Here is a 16,311-nt window from a genome sequence, read left to right as displayed (position 1 = left end):
CGTGAATGGGGTAACACCGCGTGCTCAACACTCTCTAATGTTGGTGCTGGCAGATTTTGTCGAGCGTCTGGCTTCCTCCTTCCTTGAGAGAGAGGATGCGTCTGCTTAAGCTTGTGGCTGGCACTGGGGTTGCATGATCCAAGTCCTGGAATCCCCATGGCCGTCGCATTGATTTAACCTACTAACAAGCTTTGGCTTGCCCAAGCGGAACAATGCAAGTCCGAAGCAAGGCAAAGGACTCCGGCGAGTGGCCAATCTGGGCCATTCAGGCAGACCTATTGTTCTAGTGAATACTTGGCACAGTGTCGTCAAGTCGAACCGGGAGAGTCCACTCATATGAGCTGTGCGTGGAGCTGTGTTTAAGTTGTGCGTCAAATGAGAATCCTCTTCATTGTGGTCGCTGCCGTCTTCAAAATCAGAAAGACGGAATATTTCAGACCCAGTCGCACCCTTCGGTTGCGGCCATCCATCTCCCGCAAACCTCCTCCAGGCCCCCAACTCAAGCTCGCCGAGCATTTGTCCCGATAATCTGGTAGCCTGAAACCCATTGAGATAGCCTCGGGGAGACAGGCCAGTCCATCGAAGGTCGTCTTTGTCGTCCTCGCGAGACAAACCCCCCCTCCCCCCAGACCTGGGCACCACCGCGAAGGCACCCCCACGCCACCTGTAGTCACCCTCATCCTATCAAGCATGGCTCCACACTCGTGCTCCGAGTCGCGGGGACACTCGATCCAATCTAATCTATACGTTTATTTGTCTAGTTGCATCTATTTGAGTAGCTCAAAAAAAGTCGTGTAGCCAGACACAATCTCAGTTACTCCCAAGACTGGTGTTGCTATCATCAGACGAGAACATAGTCGCGCGCGCGCGTGCCCTGCAAGGTGGAGACGCTTGGGGCTTTCCCGAGTTATTGATGCTAGTGGTCTATCCACGACTTCGATTTCTGTGGGAGGTGAGGTTGCGGAGATAGGGGCGGCCAATGCACTACGCGCGCCTTCATTTCTCTTAAATTTCTTTAATTCTTGCAAGTGCTTGGTTTCAAGGGTGCTTCTCAGTCAGTGCCTTTGTTCGATAACCTTACTCTTCCATCGTTTCCGTCAACTCTGGAATATCAGGTCTGCAACCTTGCACGAGTTGGCATATACATATATACACACACACAAATCACGAAACATGGCTGTGGTCAAGGCCGTTTTGGCAGTCGCTTTGGCGATGTCCTCGGCCAGCATCGCCGCCGCAGTGCCGACCAACATGAGCGGCAAGAACACCACCACGACCACCAACATGGCCAACGTCGACCTGGCACAACAACAGCACTTCTCCACCGACACCAACAATAACACCAGGGCTCCGACACATACCGGCGCCGCCTGCCTGTACTGGCAGCTCTCCATCCTCGGCCGGCACTACAGCATCCACGCGCCCGGGGTGGCGGACATTGATATTGTGCCACTGTGCGGGAAGCTCGAGCGGGCGCGCATGGCCAAGGGCGACTGTCCCGTTTTCGGCGTCAAGGCCATCTGCCAGCGCCACTACAAGGGTGGACTGGACTACCAGTTTGAGCCGGCAATAAGGTGCTCGCGCAACGATGTCAACCAGGTCTGGGCCACCGCGACGCAGAACACATATGGCGCAGTGGACTGTCAGAAGGCTGGGTGGCGGAACAACGAGGCGCATGCCGGGCTTCTGACACAGGAAGGGGGGATGGGGGTTGATGGCGGCGGGGAGGAGAATAGCGTGGAGGGGGGGAATAGCGAAGAGGAAGAAATTGCCAACATGGGGACTGTGTTTGTGGTCGAGGGCAATGACGAGAGTGAGCAGCCTACAGTGACTGCTTCGGTCGACGACGAGGAAGAACTAGAAGGATGGAGCAGGGCGGCAGCGGCTCTGCAACCGAGGGACACCATCATCGTCGATGGCGAGCCGCATGAAGTCAACTACACTGTGCCGCAGCCCAATGGCCCGCAGCAGCCGCTGACCGAGGAACAAACCAACGCGATCCTGTCGAGGGCGTCGGGCTGCGCGTATGAAGACACGATTGTGCGCAAGTACAAGGTGTGGACCAACATGTCGGACCCGGCAGACCATCCAAGCCTGTGCGGTGGCCTCTGGGACAACCTCAACGGCAAGGGCTACTGCGGCATCATGACACATGGCGCATCATGCGGGACCGAGTCGGAGGGTTCCAACAGGCTCGTCTGGTGGTTTACCGTCGCGCTGTGGTGCCGCTCACGTGACATCCGCGAGGTCTGGGCGGCCGCGACGGGCATGCAATACGGTGAGATACAGTGCTCCAACCTGTACCCGTACTACCAGGATCTGCCATGCGCTGGGTACGAGGACAGCGTCTGGGGGTATGACAAGCCGCCGGGCTGCACGCCTTCTCCGACCCCCCAATAGCCGGAACAGATCGTGTCTAGGGAGGGATGCACCGCAGACATGATATTGACTGTGGGTAGGAGGTGGTTACGGCAGGCTGTCAAGTTGGCCATGTGTGGATCTCTGCTGGGGATAATTGTTGCCAATCGGCAAGCTGCTTTCTATCTTTTGTTTGGCTCCAATTGTATTGTGCATTTGTGTAGAAATTGATTGCAGTCTCTCTGGACGAGGCAATGTCTTTGACTGGAAACCTGTGCCGGATCTTTAACAAAGAGAGTGGCGATCGTCCATGTCAGCGACTGGGCCTATAATGAAGCACATGGCAATCGAACATGGCCTTCAAGGACTTGTCTTGGGCGGCAAGTATTTTCCGGCGGTGTCGCCTTGGACCACATGCAAGAGGCGGTGTCGTCGACGGTGTTGCGGGATGGCTGCAGCGCAGGGGTAGACGACGACGGCCTGCAGGAGACCGCCTCTCGGGCAGCGGCCCGTGTCGGGCTGCACGTCAACTCGTGGCTGGACTGGAGTTCAGTCGGGGGCCGTTTGTGTGCTTGATCATGCGTTCTGATTGCTGCAAAAGGGTTTGTGTGCAGCCACGAGCCGGCCTGGAAACGAAGACGACAAAGATGCGACAACGACCTTTTGATGTGGGCTTTTGATGTTTGCAGAGGGGTGAACAAGCATGTGTCATGTCACGGCCAAGACTGAGTGCCCGGCAGTGGGCAGCAACTGCCAGCTGTCGGGGATGCCTGACTAATGCACGCGCGATGCAAGCTGGAGGGGAGGCCCCACACATGCCCTGCTTGCTGCCCCTGCCGGGCGAGCCCAGCGGCACGTCAGGCCCCACCGGCGGGCGGGCCTGCCCTTGCTTCAGGGCGCCAGCACGAGCCACTCAGAGCTGCGGGCAGCACACTTGGGCAGCTCCATCCCCGGCCGGCCTTGGATCCCCGGGCTCCAAGCTCCAGCCAGCCCAGCCCAGCCCAGCCCAGCCTAGCAAGAGTCAGTCAGGTGCGCCGCTCCTTCCAGCAAATCCTTCCGCGCGCTCTTTCCCAGCCCCAGCCAAACACCACACCAGGCAAGACCCCGTCCGTCCATCTACCACATCATCGGCTCGTCACGTCACGCCAGCAGCGGCCACGACAAACCACAACGCCCGTCTTGACCTGCCCAAGCACAATACCCGAGGACGCGACCAGACTGCCGCCAGCGCCAGCTCTCTGCGCGCACCACCTTTGTCTTTCCTCGGCCGACCCTCACCCCTGGCCAAGCTGCTGTCACCGTCACCGCCGCACGATCTGCGTGAGCAACATTCCAGCCCTCGACTCTCGCCGCGCACCCTGCTGCTCCCGTAGCACAATACCGTGGCCACGTCCCCAGGAACGCTATCCAAGGCCACATCCGTCCGCCTGCAATGGGCGCCTTCTGAGCCACCCGCCACACTCCCCCAGCAACGCGCACGCGATGGATTCACGCCAACACCCGCCCGGGTTACCTTTCTCCCGTGGCAGCGCTGGCTCGCCCGCCCACTACACGCGCTCGCCCTTCCCGCCCGCGACCAACAGCTCAAACACGACGCCTTCGCCATACCCGCCCGGTCACCAGCCAAACTCGGCCAGCCCGGCCGCGCCGCCTCCTGGGTCCTATCCCGAACACCCACATCAGCAGCACCAGCACCAGCACCAGCGCCACCCATCCGACTCGGCCACGACGTACTACTCCCAGTCGCGACCTCCATACTCGTCGGCCGAACATGGCGCTCCATCCGCTCACCACGCCTCCGCGCACGCGCGGCACCATAGCTCCTCCTCGATCGGCGGACCCTTGAACCGCAATATGCCACCGCCTTCGCCGCCCCGAGCCGAGCAGAACAGCCACTACGGTGGTCCTCCACCATCACACGCCCGCCCACCGTCGCTGGGACCTTCAGGAGCCTTCGCGTCTGGGAGAGAACTGCCTGCGCTCAACTCGATACCAAGAAGTGGAAGCAGCATGTCCATCTCGGCCATGCTGGGAGGCCCGTCTCCAGCACACCGCGAGACGACACCCGGGCACTCGGCGCACGCGCCTTACCCGCCACCAGCGACAGCCGCACCCTCCTCGGCATCTCCTTACGCCGGACCCGTACACGCTTCGCCCCGTATGCCACCTTCGAGCGCCTCCGACCCATATGCGCGCCGCCCTCACACCCCCGAAGCCGGACGACACTACGATGGGCGCGAGCCTCGAAACAGCTCCGCTCCGTCACCCTCACACCCAGCATACGGCACACCAGAGATGGCGAGGTATGCTTATCCCCCCAGGGGGCCGTCGATGGGCCCTGGCGAGGAGCGCAGGGACCTGCCACCACGTGCCGGAACAGGCAGCGTTCCGCCGCAGGCGGGCAATCCACCACGATCACACAACTCGTCAGGTGCGCGGTCGGTAGATATGGGCAGAGGTCCGATGGGAGCTGAGCCATTGTACGGACGCAGGGAAGACCCCAGACCTCCGGGTCTCGGACCGGGAGAATATAACACGGATCGGGCGGCTCGTGGCGCACCTTTCGAGGACGTGCGCAGATTCGTCCCCGACCGTGATGCGAGAGCACAGCTAGAGTCGCAGTTCCGGGACAGAGACCGCCGGGATCGCTTGTCGTTCGAGGATCCGCACCGTGCAGCGTACGGCCACATGCCTGAGCAGGAGCGACTGGAACGAGAACGAGAGAGAGAACGTGAGCGGATGAGGAGTCTTGAGCAGGAACGGGAGCGGGATGCACACCGAGATATGGAGCTGCGGGAGAGGCAACGCCGAGAAAGGACAACTTCAGATCCACACCGGCCTCCGGTCCAACACGCCCAGCCACCAGCATATGGTAAACACGACCCCCGTGATCCACGAGACCCCGCGGGATGGCCGCGACAGGGTTACGAGCAGCACCCAGGTGGAAGAGGTCCTTACGACCAACCGCATCACGACTATCCGGCTGCGACGACCGGCTCCGCCTATCCAGGCCACCCTGCGTATGCTGCGCACGCCACCGAGCGCTATCCACCTAGCGGTCCTCCGCCGCCACACGCGCTGCCGCCAGGACATGGTGGCCCGCTTCCCACCAGTGCGTATGGATCGCCTGAGCGTGGTCGCTACTCACAACCCCCGGGGCCGCCGCCACCGCACGTGCATGCAGGGGCACCCCGCCGGCCAGGCGAGGATCCTCTGCCGCCGACTTCAGCATACAACCCTCCAGGGACCGGCCTGTTCGATGGACGGCCGCGTCACGTCGAGGAGGGACCAAGCATGCCAGGGCAGCCGAACAGGCTTCTTCACATCCACGAGATCAACCGGAAAGGTCGCGTGTCTCCTCTGCCTCAGGCAGTACAGGGCGCACAACCGCAGCTGCAAGGTCCTGGTGGTGAGCCGGGCATCAAGAGCGAGTTCGGACGAATGTTTTCTGGTATTGGCAGCGGTGTCCGTGGCATTGGCGGGTCGAGTCCGATTCCTTCGGGCGCGCAACTGTCATTCTCAAGCCACCCAGTGATTGGTCGCCGCGACGATGCGGAGCTGGCTCACGACGCCGATGACACGCCAGCCAAGACCAATGGCAAGGCCAAGCGTCGCAAGGCCAAGGATGACGACGGAAAGGGTGATGACGACAGCAATGGCCGGTCCACGCCTCTGGGCCGCGTCAAGCGTCCCAAGACGCATACTCATCACCACCACCATCAGTGAGTTAGCTCTTGATTTTATTTTGCCATTGAACGAGTGAGACTAACATCTCCAGCAGCCACCATCACCATCACCACCACGGCCCCGAAAGGACGGCATCACCACTGCCAGCAGGCGGCTCCTTCAAGGGCGCCAAGTCAACGACGCCAATACCACTGCCCAACGTTGGTGCCAAGGATCCCCCGCTTACACACCATCATCACGTTCCAAGGTCGGCGGTGCCGAAACACACAGCTCCGGTGGTAGCGATCACGCCAAAGTCCAAGAAAATTGTATCTTCGAAAGCTGTATATGACTCGGTCGCTGGCAGGGAGCGGCGGCACCTAGGCGAGTTCCTGTACAATGTGACTCTAAAGCCTGTACCGCGTCGCTCGCACGCCAAGACCAGCTACGTCTCGACGCCGGAGCCACTGCCTAAGGAGCTGATCAAGGGCAACGAGAACTGCACGCTGCTAGTCAAGGTGCCGCGGGTACATCTGACGCCATCGGCACGGGAAGAGCTCACAGCCCGTCGGTCGATCTGGGGCACAGAGGTGTACACGGATGACTCTGACGTTGTCGCGGCGTGCATACACGACGGCTGGATCCGGGGAGAATGGGGTGACGATGTCGACGCCAGCCTGCTGGACCTGAATCAGCCAACCTCGAAGTCCAGGAAGCCCAAGAGTGGCATTGCAGAGCACAGCTCGCAGCAGCAACAAAACCTCGAAGTCCTTACCGCACGGCCAGAGGCGCCGGTCCCGATCCCCGTGGACAGGGACCTGCACGTCACCGTCCTGATCCTGCCCGCGCTCGAAAAGTACTCGGGCATGACACGCTTTGGCATGACGAGCCGCGAATGGGGTCCCAGTGGACAGCAGCATTCTCTCAGCCACAAGCCACACGACGGCATCAGCTTCGCGATCCACTCTGTGCGCTGGGTCGACGGCGCCGCGCCCGTCGGCCGGCTCCGGGGCAAGGCCAGGCGAGACAGAATCCGCAAGGCCATGGGGGAGGTGAACAAGGCGCAGCTCGTCGATGTCGTGCTGAAGGAGGTCAGCCCCGGTGCGACTGCTGCGATGGGCAATGGTGCGCAGCAAGGCCAGGGGCAGGACGCCGACAAGATGGACGAGGATGTCGAGGCGCCAGGAGGCAAGGACGACAAGGATGTGCACGGGGAGGTGGATAAGGAGAACCGGCCTGAGCCAGGAAACAATGTCGCGGATGCTGCTGCTGGGGCGGTTGGGTTGGAGGCGGCGGCGGATGAACAGGACAAGGCAAAGAACGCGACGCAGGATAGCCGTGAAGGGCACGTCGGTGGTGCAGCTGCTGCCGCTACTACTACTGGTGCTGCTGTTTGACATCTCGGAGGTGTCACTGTCCGCTGACAGCAATGAACGCCTCGGAGCGAGGCAGTAGTGTACATTTCACCAAGTGTATATACACAGGAGTATATGACGGTGATTCCTTGATGTAAATCATTCCCCGGGAACAAAAGCAATATATACCACCAGCGTTTTTGTACTTTTTGTTTCCCCACAGGTTGTCTGGGTTCGATCAAGTTCACGTGACGAATATACCTTTGGCGGCGTGTCTTTTATTGTCACGTGGGTAAAACACGTGTAACGCCGCGGTAGTGTACAGTATGTATGTATACAAAATAGTCTTTTGATACAGAGAAAATTGCATTTAACGTTGTAGGGCAGCGAAGATCCTAGGTTGAGGCGAGGCGAGGCGATACAGTCGGGGTGCGGGTCTAGCGCTTCATCCGAGCGAATGCCCAAAAGACGCCTCGATATCAAAAGGCATGGAGGAACAAAGTGCTTGTCCGCGAGGCAGCTCGGGGGTGCTTGTGACGCGATGTGGCTTGTTGTACATGGCGGCGTTTTTGGTTTGACTAGATGTTTGGAGATTTGTCAACGTCACCGAATCACAAGAGGGGATGATGTTGCCATGTGTGTGTGTGTATGTACGCAACGCCCGGTATCTCCTCGGTTTTTGTGGGTGTCCTTTCGCTTTGAGCCGTGACGAGGCCAGATTTATATCTCATATGTGAGACTCTTGTTGAGGGATCTTTGACGAAGATGTCCGTTTACGGCTTGGCGGAGTCGCTTCGTGATGTCCGTGCTCGTTCTCTCTTTCTCTTCCACAAGGTATGCCTGCCCCCTCTCGTCAATGACGAGCTGTGCAACACACGCTTTCCCCTCCCCCTTTCTCCAATCAAAAGTCCGTCACCCGCCCATTGTAGCTGTAGTCACCTCCCGCTCCCCACCTGAGGGGCTCGTTCTTGGGCCCGCCGACCTCGCCCGTCTTTGGGTTGACGTCGCCCTCGAACTCTGGCGGGGCGCCCTTGCGGAGTGGTGTGGGTGCCACGGCGTCGTCGACGATGCCCTTGACCCCGGACGTCGCTGTTGTCGCTGTCGCTGCTGCGGATGTGGATGTGGACTTGGTGGCGGTCGGGGTGCTGGGGATGACAAAGTCGGCGGGGGTGGCGGAGGGGTTGAAGCCCTCCTGTGTGTTGGCGGTGCGCTGGAGGCGCTCGAACTCGGCTTGTTCCTCGGCGGGGAGGCGAGGGGGGCTGGGCCGGTCTCGAAGGGCGAGGAGGAGTAGAGACGCTGCGCGCGGGAGAATGATGATGATGTTGGAGCACGAGTGCGCCGGGCGGTGGTGGCGGCGAGGGAGAAGAGGCGGCTGCGTACGGCAGAGGCCATCGTTGCTGCTGCTGCTGCTGCTGGGTATTGGTTTTGGTGTGGACGTGCTATTGCAAGAATTCGATGCGAATTGGCGTGTGGTCAGTGTGTGTCGTGTGCTATGGTGGTAGTGGACTTTGCAAGAGGGTGAAGATGGTGGTGACGAGGTCAAAGTGATGACACAGGCAGAGTGTGGCAATCAACGGGCAGTGCGGATTGTGCTCCGCGGCCGAGCCGAAGCGCTGCGGAGATAACACTCGCTCTATCTGGTCTAGCCTTATCTCCGCCCTCTAATGTCTCTCAGGCTGTCTCTCTCTCTGTCTCTGTGCCTTTGACTTTGTCTCCCTGTGTCTGTCTATCTACAGCCATCATGACCTGCGGTGAATCGCCATGGACGCCACATCCCCCGCGCCGGGCAGGCTCTCGTCGGCAAACCCGCACTTTGCATACAGCGGTGCTCCTTCCTTGCTGGCGTCGAGGTACACACCCACGCCGTCGTGCTCGGCCCTCGCCACGCCCCAGCGCACCAGCATCGACCCGGCCCCGCGGCGCTGGTAGTCTGGGTGCGTCGCCAGCGTGTCGAGGTAGTAGTGCCGCTCTCCGCCCATGACCCGCTGCCGCTCCTGCTCCTCGCGCGCAAAGAACACCTCGCACTCGTCGCCGGGCATGTCGGCGCACCAGGGCGGGTACCGGCTGCCGCGCTCTTCGGGGGTGCACAGGTCCCACTTGGCATAGGCGGCGATGCGCGGGCGGTTCGTGGCCGGGTCGAGCGTGGATGGGTCGACCACCTTGAGGAAGACCTGGCGGTCGGCGCGGTGGACAAAGTCGGACGTGTTGCTGCGGTCCCACCAGGCGCGGACCAGCGGCGTGTCGGGCCACAGGCGGCGCAGGCCCGGGTCGGTGAAGGCGGCGAACCAGACGGCCGAGAGCAGGGGCATGTCGTCCAGCGTGCAGGGCTCGAGGACGAGGGGGGGCTGAGAGGAGGCCATTGTATTTTCGCTGATGAGGATGTTTGTGTTGATGTTTTGTGGTGCTCTTTGTCAGAGACTGGAATCTTGAAAGTTGTGAGCGCTGCTGTCGTGGTTGCCTGGCTGGCCAACACGGCAGGTCCCGCGAGTCCCGTCCCCCCGCACCGGCCAGCCAACCCCCGGGGCCTCCGGCTCCGCTACCGGACTCCTCAGAAGTGAAGCTGGTCTTGCTTCCCTCCCCTCTGAACAAATACATGCCTTGAAACATCGTAGTGAGGCATTGTTGTCGTCATAGTCCCTTCCGTCAATCAATGCTGTTCACACCATGTTCCCCGCCCCGGCGAGGTCATGGCCGTGCCTAGCCACGAACTTCATCCGTTTGTGCCTCCCCGTTTGCCCCTCTGGCAGGCACAAACGCACAGAGTTCGTACACAGAGACACAGCACGGACACCCGAGTGAACTCATGGCGGTGTCAGACCACGTACTGGTGTGTCTGGGGCGTCCAATGCCGCTCCATGTGCTTGAAAGATGAACACCACCACAACCTTTCATTGCTGCCTCACCCCATATCAAGGCGCACATATGATCCTCCTTGCAATGACATGACCCTCTTGCCTCAGGTCTTTTAAGACTACCTGCGTTTGATCCACGCGTCCTCCTTCCGTGACTGCAAGCCCTCAGGCTCTTCTTTCACGCCAGACCACCCACAACCCAGCCAGTGCCCGAGCACGAGTCCTTTCTTGTGTGTCAACCCTCAAGTCTCGAGTCCCGCCCAGCAGTTGGGAAAGGTTCGTCAACATCGAGCGGCACAGGAGGCAGCGCCAATCACAATGTGTCCAGATAACACCTCCACGTCAGACCGGCACCAAGAGCTACGACGACACCCAGACATTGCCGTCGATGCCGATCCTGTCTCCAACAAGAACAATAAATCCCACGCTCAAGAGCAAAACAACCGCATCACAAACATCACCCAAGCCATGCGCATATACCTGGCCACCACCTGCCAGAGCGAAGAGGAGAAGCGCTTCCGGCTGTCGCGGTTCGTCCAGGATCCCTCGGGGTTCAGCCACGCCGCGCCCTGTGCGCATATCGCTGGTGGTGGTGGGGACGGTCTCGAACATGATGCTCAGAACGCGGAGGATGGAAGCCTGGAGACTCTGTCCCTCGTGGGGGTTCTGACGGTTGATGAGCGTTATGAAGTTGCTCAGGTTGTGATGTCGACTAGCTGAGGAGGCGCCCGGTTGGCGACGCAGAAAGCGGGCAGGATACGGTCAGAACGGAGCGGGAAGAGTTTGAGACATTGAAGTCCTTCGGTCGGCTCCGCCAGTACAGCCATCGGCGCCCTGGTCGGTAATGGTGACAGCGCTGTTGCCGGCCATGGAAAGTTGTATCGTCCCCATTCATGTCATGGGCTGGTCAGGCCTTCTTCGTACACAAAATATTATCGGCAATGTCAAGTGTTTGTTCGTCAATGTCGTGATGTCATAATTTCTCCCTGGTTGACACGTCTTGTCCTACAATCTTCAATCGTGGTACTGAACTGCTTACCTGGGTACCTAGGTAGTCACGTTCACCACGACGTTCGTCCTGTCAACGAAATCTCAATCTCCTCGCAGTCCTCGTATCCAGCGGAAAGAATTCCCTTCAGTGTTCCTGGCACTCTGCCCTTGGTGACGTCCACAGCATTTCTATTCTTTCTTCTCGTCACGCCCCATGAACCCATGGCCACCATGTCTGAAATGCGGCATCGCTCCCGCAGAAAGTGCCCGAAGCCATATCTGCCAACCACTTACACAGAACCAAGGTAATACCATATCGCCTTCCGACCACTAGCACCACCGCCAATATCACCCTTGCGCGGCGGCAGGAGAGCCCAGCCCCGCGGCACAGTCTCCATCGTCATGCAGTACCGCATGAACCGCGTCCGTGCCCGCTCCGTGGCGAGCATGCCCGCCTCACTGCTCTCCCCGATGTCCACCGCCACGATCTCCAGCCGGTCCAGTGTAGACCCGCCGCCACCATGACTACCGCCGCCACCATGACTACCACCACCACAAGGACCAAGACGGCGCCGACGACGGCGACGACCAGGGCAGCGACACTCGCGCATGAGGTCAAACAGCCGGTCCACGGCGCGCCGGCCCCCTGCCAAAGAGGTGGGGTACGCGCGCACGCGCTCGATCGATCTGGGGAGGACGTCGACCAGGCCGATCGGCGTCAGATTAGTAGCCGGAGCAGCAGCAGTCGTGGTATTGGTAGAGCCTGTCGAGGACGTGTCACTGGAAAACGAGCCCCTGGCCCCGCCGAGCAGCAAGTCCAGATCGATGCGCAGGTCCGTCAGGCTGGACAGGCTGGCGAGCGAGCCGAGCTGTAGCATCGACAGCGCGAGCGCAACTTGCTCTTCGTCGTCGTGGTCGCTGTCATTGTCGTCGTCCACATCCTCTTGTTGTTGCCCCGCGTTGTAGTTGTTGTGGTTGTTGTTGTTGTCTGGCTCCTCCATCAGGGCTGCTGTGCGCCGGCGGAACGGGTGTCCCGCGTGGTGCCGGATGTCGAGACACTTGAGCGCGATGATGGCGTGGGTGCCGTTGCCGTCGTCGCTGCTGCTGAGATGTTTCTGCTGTCCCTGCCCCTGTTGCTGCTGCTGCTGCTGCTGAAGATGGTGATACTGCTGCTGAGGCCGGCTGTTGAGGCGCTCTCCCCTCAGCACGGCGCCCAGGTGCGCCGGGCTCATAATGTGGGGGAAGGCGCGGTGCTGGGCCGGGTCGGAGGCAAAGTAGTGGTCGTCGAGGTGCAGGCAGTGCAAGGCCGGCGAGGCGGCCTCCAGGATGTGCCGGAGCAGCGGCGCGGCGATGCAGACGCTCTCGAGGGACAAGGTGTGCAGGTCCAGCAGCGTCGGGTTACGGATCTTGGGGGTGCGGATGATCTGTCGTGGGATGCCGGGGCGCTTTTCTTCTGGGTGTGCGTCCGATCCTGACTCTGGGCCTGAGAAAGAGGATGAGGACGAGGAGGGCAGGAGAGGCGGGATGCTGCGGACGGTGATGGTCGGGGGCAGGCTGAAGATGCCGTGACAGCGGACGCCCGAGAGATGCAACGTCTGCAGCCTCTCAGTCAGAAACACCGGCCCAACGCCCGTCGAGTAGCCCTGGTCCAGGCCCGCCGGGTGCTGGTTCAGCAGGATGAAGTGCCGCAGCCGGGACACCGGGCACCGCCGCTGCAGCCGCCGCAGCTCGTCCTCGGGCACGCCGTGGACCGCCGCCGTGTCGAGATACTCCTTGTCAAAGAGCCTCTCGATAATGTCGTAGTTGGGCGTGTACTGCCACACCAGCGTGTCGATATTTGGCGCCAGGATGAGCAGCAGCGCCACGTACCCGTCCTCGGGCGCGTCCCCGGACCACTGGTCGATGGAGCACCAGAAGTAGTGCGCGAAAAAGTGCGAGTAGTACTCGCTGATCCAGGGCTGCACCTGTCTGTACGTCTCTCGAGGCAACTCTGGATCCACGGCGGACAGGTCGCCCGTGGCGTCGACGTAGCGGATGTACCGGGCGAGAGCTGGTGTTGTGGCCAGAGTGACGAGCAGCTTCTCGAGCGTTCGAGGGCTGGGGAGCGCGCAGAGCAGGAGTGTGTGGTACAGCCAGGGGGTGAAGATGGCCGCAAAGGAGCGGGAGACCAGGCACATGCTGGCCAGTGTGGCGTCTCGGCAAGAGACGTCCTGGCTGCACCACGAGCCGATGATGTGGAGGACCTCGGGTGGCAGCTGATCTAGTCTCCGAGGCTCTGAGCTCGCAGCGCGAGTGAGCACACCTGTTGGCCAGTGCTGGAAGTATGGGAGTGATGGCCATCGCGGCAGCAACCGTGAGAGAGTCTCGAGCAACGACGATAAGGAGACGCTCGCTGGTAGCAGGCCTCGAGGCATCTTGCGTGTCGAGACCACCTGCGGCGTGGCAGAGAACGTGGTGTCGCAAGCTTGCAGAGTCCAAGATACTGACAAGAAGGATGAGTGACGTTGGAGATGTGAATACAGGCTGGGGACTTGGTTGACGCTGCGGATGCCCATCACCACGGCGACACGCGGTGGGCGCACGCGACACGTACGCGAGGCAGCAAGCAGCTCGGCCATAATCGAGGCAGCCTCACACTGCAGCCCTCTTGCTGCTCGGAGCAATGATTCCCCATCGGCCCCGGATTTATGCCTCGCGTGGCTCGGCAGTCGGACGGGGCTGATACACAGCTCTTCGTCTCTCGAAGGACGCTCAGGCACCATCATGCAAAGAAACCACGAGAAAGAGCAGCAGGTATTCTGGCGGTAGCAGTCAAGAGTGCTGCGAAGTTCTAACACAGCACGAAAGGTTCAATCTAGCTGATGCGACGTCAAATTATTCACACAGCGTATGATGAGTGGCGTCCAATGTGATGAGCTCAAGAGTTTGACACGATTTAAGAGGGCCGAGAGTGGCTTCACTTGTTCATGCATTGCCTCCAGGCGAGCCAAATTCGTTTGATCCTCACGATATTGAATGATGCAGTGTTGCTCTGGAACACAACAGGACAGCCAATAAAGACTTCAAACGAAGCTTCAATAGATAGCATTGATCTCTTATCTGCTCAATCAGAACTTCTAGTCTCAGGCCAGTGAGAATTTATGACGAAACCCAAGCCCTGGGGTTCGAAACTTCCTGCTATCGCCTTTTCTTGGATTTGAGGGGCAGCATTAATTCAACGCTTGTATACGGAAAACTTGACTGTAGTTCGTCTCATGAGACACTGGGTAATGACCTGCGTCTTCGCGCTCCCTGGCACATTAGGCACTCAGCACACTCGCATGCCGGGCGTGGCAAATCGGTGGTGCTGTCCTCCGCCTATGTGCTACTTGAGACATTTATGCTCATTGTCGGGGATGAAAGCAGACTACGCGTCAAAGTAGACTACCCGTGCATCTGAAGGTCGGGCCTTTTAATTCCCGCGCCGGAACAGGCTACGCAGGAAGCCAGTGCGCTCCCGCTTGCGCCCCTTCTGTTCTGGACCGCCTGGAATCCGGGGGAGAGAGCCCCACGTGGACGGGTGGATCACGGAACAAACCCACTCATCAAGCTCGTGGCCAACTCTGCATAGTTTGTACTGTTGGTTCTGCTTGTCGTATCTGGCGTATTGCCAGCCGCCAGTTTTCCAGGAGGTGGCTTTTTTCGGCGTATACGGATCTGCATCGTCTCCAGGTGCAGTGATGGCAACCCGAGAGAGGGTCTGGAACTCTGCATTTCTTTGCAGCAATTTCAGCATCTCCAGGCCTTCTGATCGGGTGCTGGTTGTCGGTGTAACGATGAGTAGTTCCTCCAGTGACGTTGGCAAGAGGCCACTGATGCTGTGGCTAACTGAAATCGAGCCGAGACCTAAGCCATCTTCTTCAGATAGTAAAGTCTGGTTGATGGCAATATACCGGAGATTTGTCAGGCTCTTCAGGCTTCCCAAATGTCCAAACTCGTGCCTGGCATCGTGGAAGGGATGTATGTCTCTGTGATGAAGTTCAAGGTGAGTGAGAGACTGCCCGTATGTTCTCAAGGTGTCACCCATCCGCCCGAGTGTGATCACTGGGCTGTCTGGCGCGGCCGCTGGTCTGAAGAAGTGGTCCTCAAGGACTAGCTTCCGAAGGTGCGGGGAGTATCGCAGAAGGCTCTCGAACAATATGGCTCCCAGGGTTGACATTGTGAACTCGACAGAAAGAAGCCGGCGTTTAAACCAATATCTGGGTGCTGGATAGATTTCTCTTACACTGTCCAGCGCGCCCACACAGCAAATGTTGTCAACCGCAATGCTTTCCAAATCGTGGCCAACGAAAAACGGTTGGATTTTCGCCGGTCGCCTGGTCACGGAGGTTTTCATAACTGCGTTACGCAACTCAAAGGTTTTGAGATTTGCGATGACGGGCGTCTCATCACCTCTATACTGGCGCGAGTAAACATTTGGGTAACGGGCAAATGCGAACAGTGAAGCAACTACCGTGTAGCTCGCCCGACGCTCCCAGGACAACTCTTCCAGGCCCGGTGCTAGGACCATCATCAAGGCTAGTATGCTGTCCTCTGCGTCTGGGCGTTTGCAGATCTGGCTACGCAGGTAGACCTTGAATCCTTCGGCATAGTATCCTTTGATCCAATCCAGAGAGTTGCCCAGTATCGTGAGAACATCGGTGTCAATTTTGAGGCCTTCTGGCATGTCGATGCGCTTGATCAGATATCGGCACTCGTCAGAGAGGCTCTTGCCAGCAAGAAGTCGCATGAGGGTCTCGATGCGGCCCTTCCTCTTGAATTGTGACAGTCTCGCGAGATCGATTGTATGCCAAAGCTTGGGCACAAAGCTTCGTGCAAACTGCCGCGAGACGAGACAGGCGTTATACAGCGTTTCGTAATCTGGCGAGTGCTTATCGAAGCTGTATTCTGCGATTGCGAGTATACTCTCGTCAGGAAGCTTCCTGGTAGTGACGTGAGATGCCATTATGCCCGGTCCAGTGGACGCCGTGGTATGCTGAATTGTCTGCTGGTGTGTAAAGTCCATCTAGCGCTTAGATTATTGGTAGAAGTTTGCGAGGCAGGCACAAATG

The 16,311-nt window shown here is 59.4% G+C and overlaps 7 protein-coding genes across 7 annotated transcripts; 4 read left to right on the top strand and 3 right to left on the bottom strand.

Annotated features, from left to right (window-relative positions):
* Positions 1-2,003: 2,003 nt before the first annotated feature.
* Positions 2,004-2,501, top strand: B0I36DRAFT_31661 (uncharacterized protein). The gene has a single exon (XM_046153053.1). The coding sequence runs from the start codon at positions 2,068-2,070 to the stop codon at positions 2,398-2,400; it is 333 nt and encodes a 110-aa protein (XP_046007585.1). The 5' UTR covers positions 2,004-2,067; the 3' UTR covers positions 2,401-2,501.
* Positions 2,502-3,444: 943 nt separating this feature from the next.
* Positions 3,445-7,589, top strand: B0I36DRAFT_388102 (histone deacetylation protein Rxt3-domain-containing protein). The gene is made up of 2 exons (XM_046161217.1): positions 3,445-6,080; positions 6,137-7,589. The coding sequence occupies exons 1-2, from the start codon at positions 3,841-3,843 to the stop codon at positions 7,419-7,421; spliced, it is 3,525 nt and encodes a 1,174-aa protein (XP_046007584.1). The 5' UTR covers positions 3,445-3,840; the 3' UTR covers positions 7,422-7,589.
* Positions 7,590-7,800: 211 nt separating this feature from the next.
* On the top strand, positions 7,801-8,923 carry B0I36DRAFT_31653 (uncharacterized protein). Its single transcript, XM_046153038.1, has one exon. The coding sequence runs from the start codon at positions 8,179-8,181 to the stop codon at positions 8,668-8,670; it is 492 nt and encodes a 163-aa protein (XP_046007583.1). The 5' UTR covers positions 7,801-8,178; the 3' UTR covers positions 8,671-8,923.
* B0I36DRAFT_334357 (acetyltransferase) lies at positions 8,906-10,042 on the bottom strand. The gene has a single exon (XM_046155339.1). The coding sequence runs from the start codon at positions 9,737-9,739 to the stop codon at positions 9,119-9,121; it is 621 nt and encodes a 206-aa protein (XP_046007582.1). The 5' UTR covers positions 9,740-10,042; the 3' UTR covers positions 8,906-9,118.
* A 327-nt stretch (positions 10,043-10,369) lies between these two features.
* On the top strand, positions 10,370-11,118 carry B0I36DRAFT_393727 (uncharacterized protein; the record flags this gene model as incomplete). The annotated part of the gene is made up of 1 exon (XM_046161472.1): positions 10,370-11,118. A coding segment is annotated over one exon (582 nt), but the record flags the coding sequence as incomplete, so codon positions are not given.
* Positions 11,119-11,185: 67 nt separating this feature from the next.
* Positions 11,186-13,839, bottom strand: B0I36DRAFT_393723 (uncharacterized protein; the record flags this gene model as incomplete). Its single annotated transcript, XM_046161471.1, has 1 exon — positions 11,186-13,839. One exon carries the CDS (start codon positions 13,837-13,839, stop codon positions 11,512-11,514), a length of 2,328 nt encoding a protein of 775 aa, XP_046007580.1. The 3' UTR covers positions 11,186-11,511.
* An 833-nt stretch (positions 13,840-14,672) lies between these two features.
* Positions 14,673-16,205, bottom strand: B0I36DRAFT_354043 (uncharacterized protein; the record flags this gene model as incomplete). The annotated part of the gene is made up of 1 exon (XM_046157269.1): positions 14,673-16,205. The coding sequence occupies one exon, from the start codon at positions 16,203-16,205 to the stop codon at positions 14,673-14,675; it is 1,533 nt and encodes a 510-aa protein (XP_046007579.1).
* Between the last annotated feature and the right edge of the window lie 106 nt (positions 16,206-16,311).

The sequence above is a fragment of the Microdochium trichocladiopsis genome, assembly GCF_020744255.1.
Source record: "Microdochium trichocladiopsis strain MPI-CAGE-CH-0230 chromosome Unknown B0I36scaffold_10, whole genome shotgun sequence".
In the NCBI taxonomy this organism is placed as follows: Eukaryota; Fungi; Ascomycota; class Sordariomycetes; order Xylariales; family Microdochiaceae; genus Microdochium; species Microdochium trichocladiopsis.
This window is presented reverse-complemented; position numbering and strand designations above follow the sequence as displayed.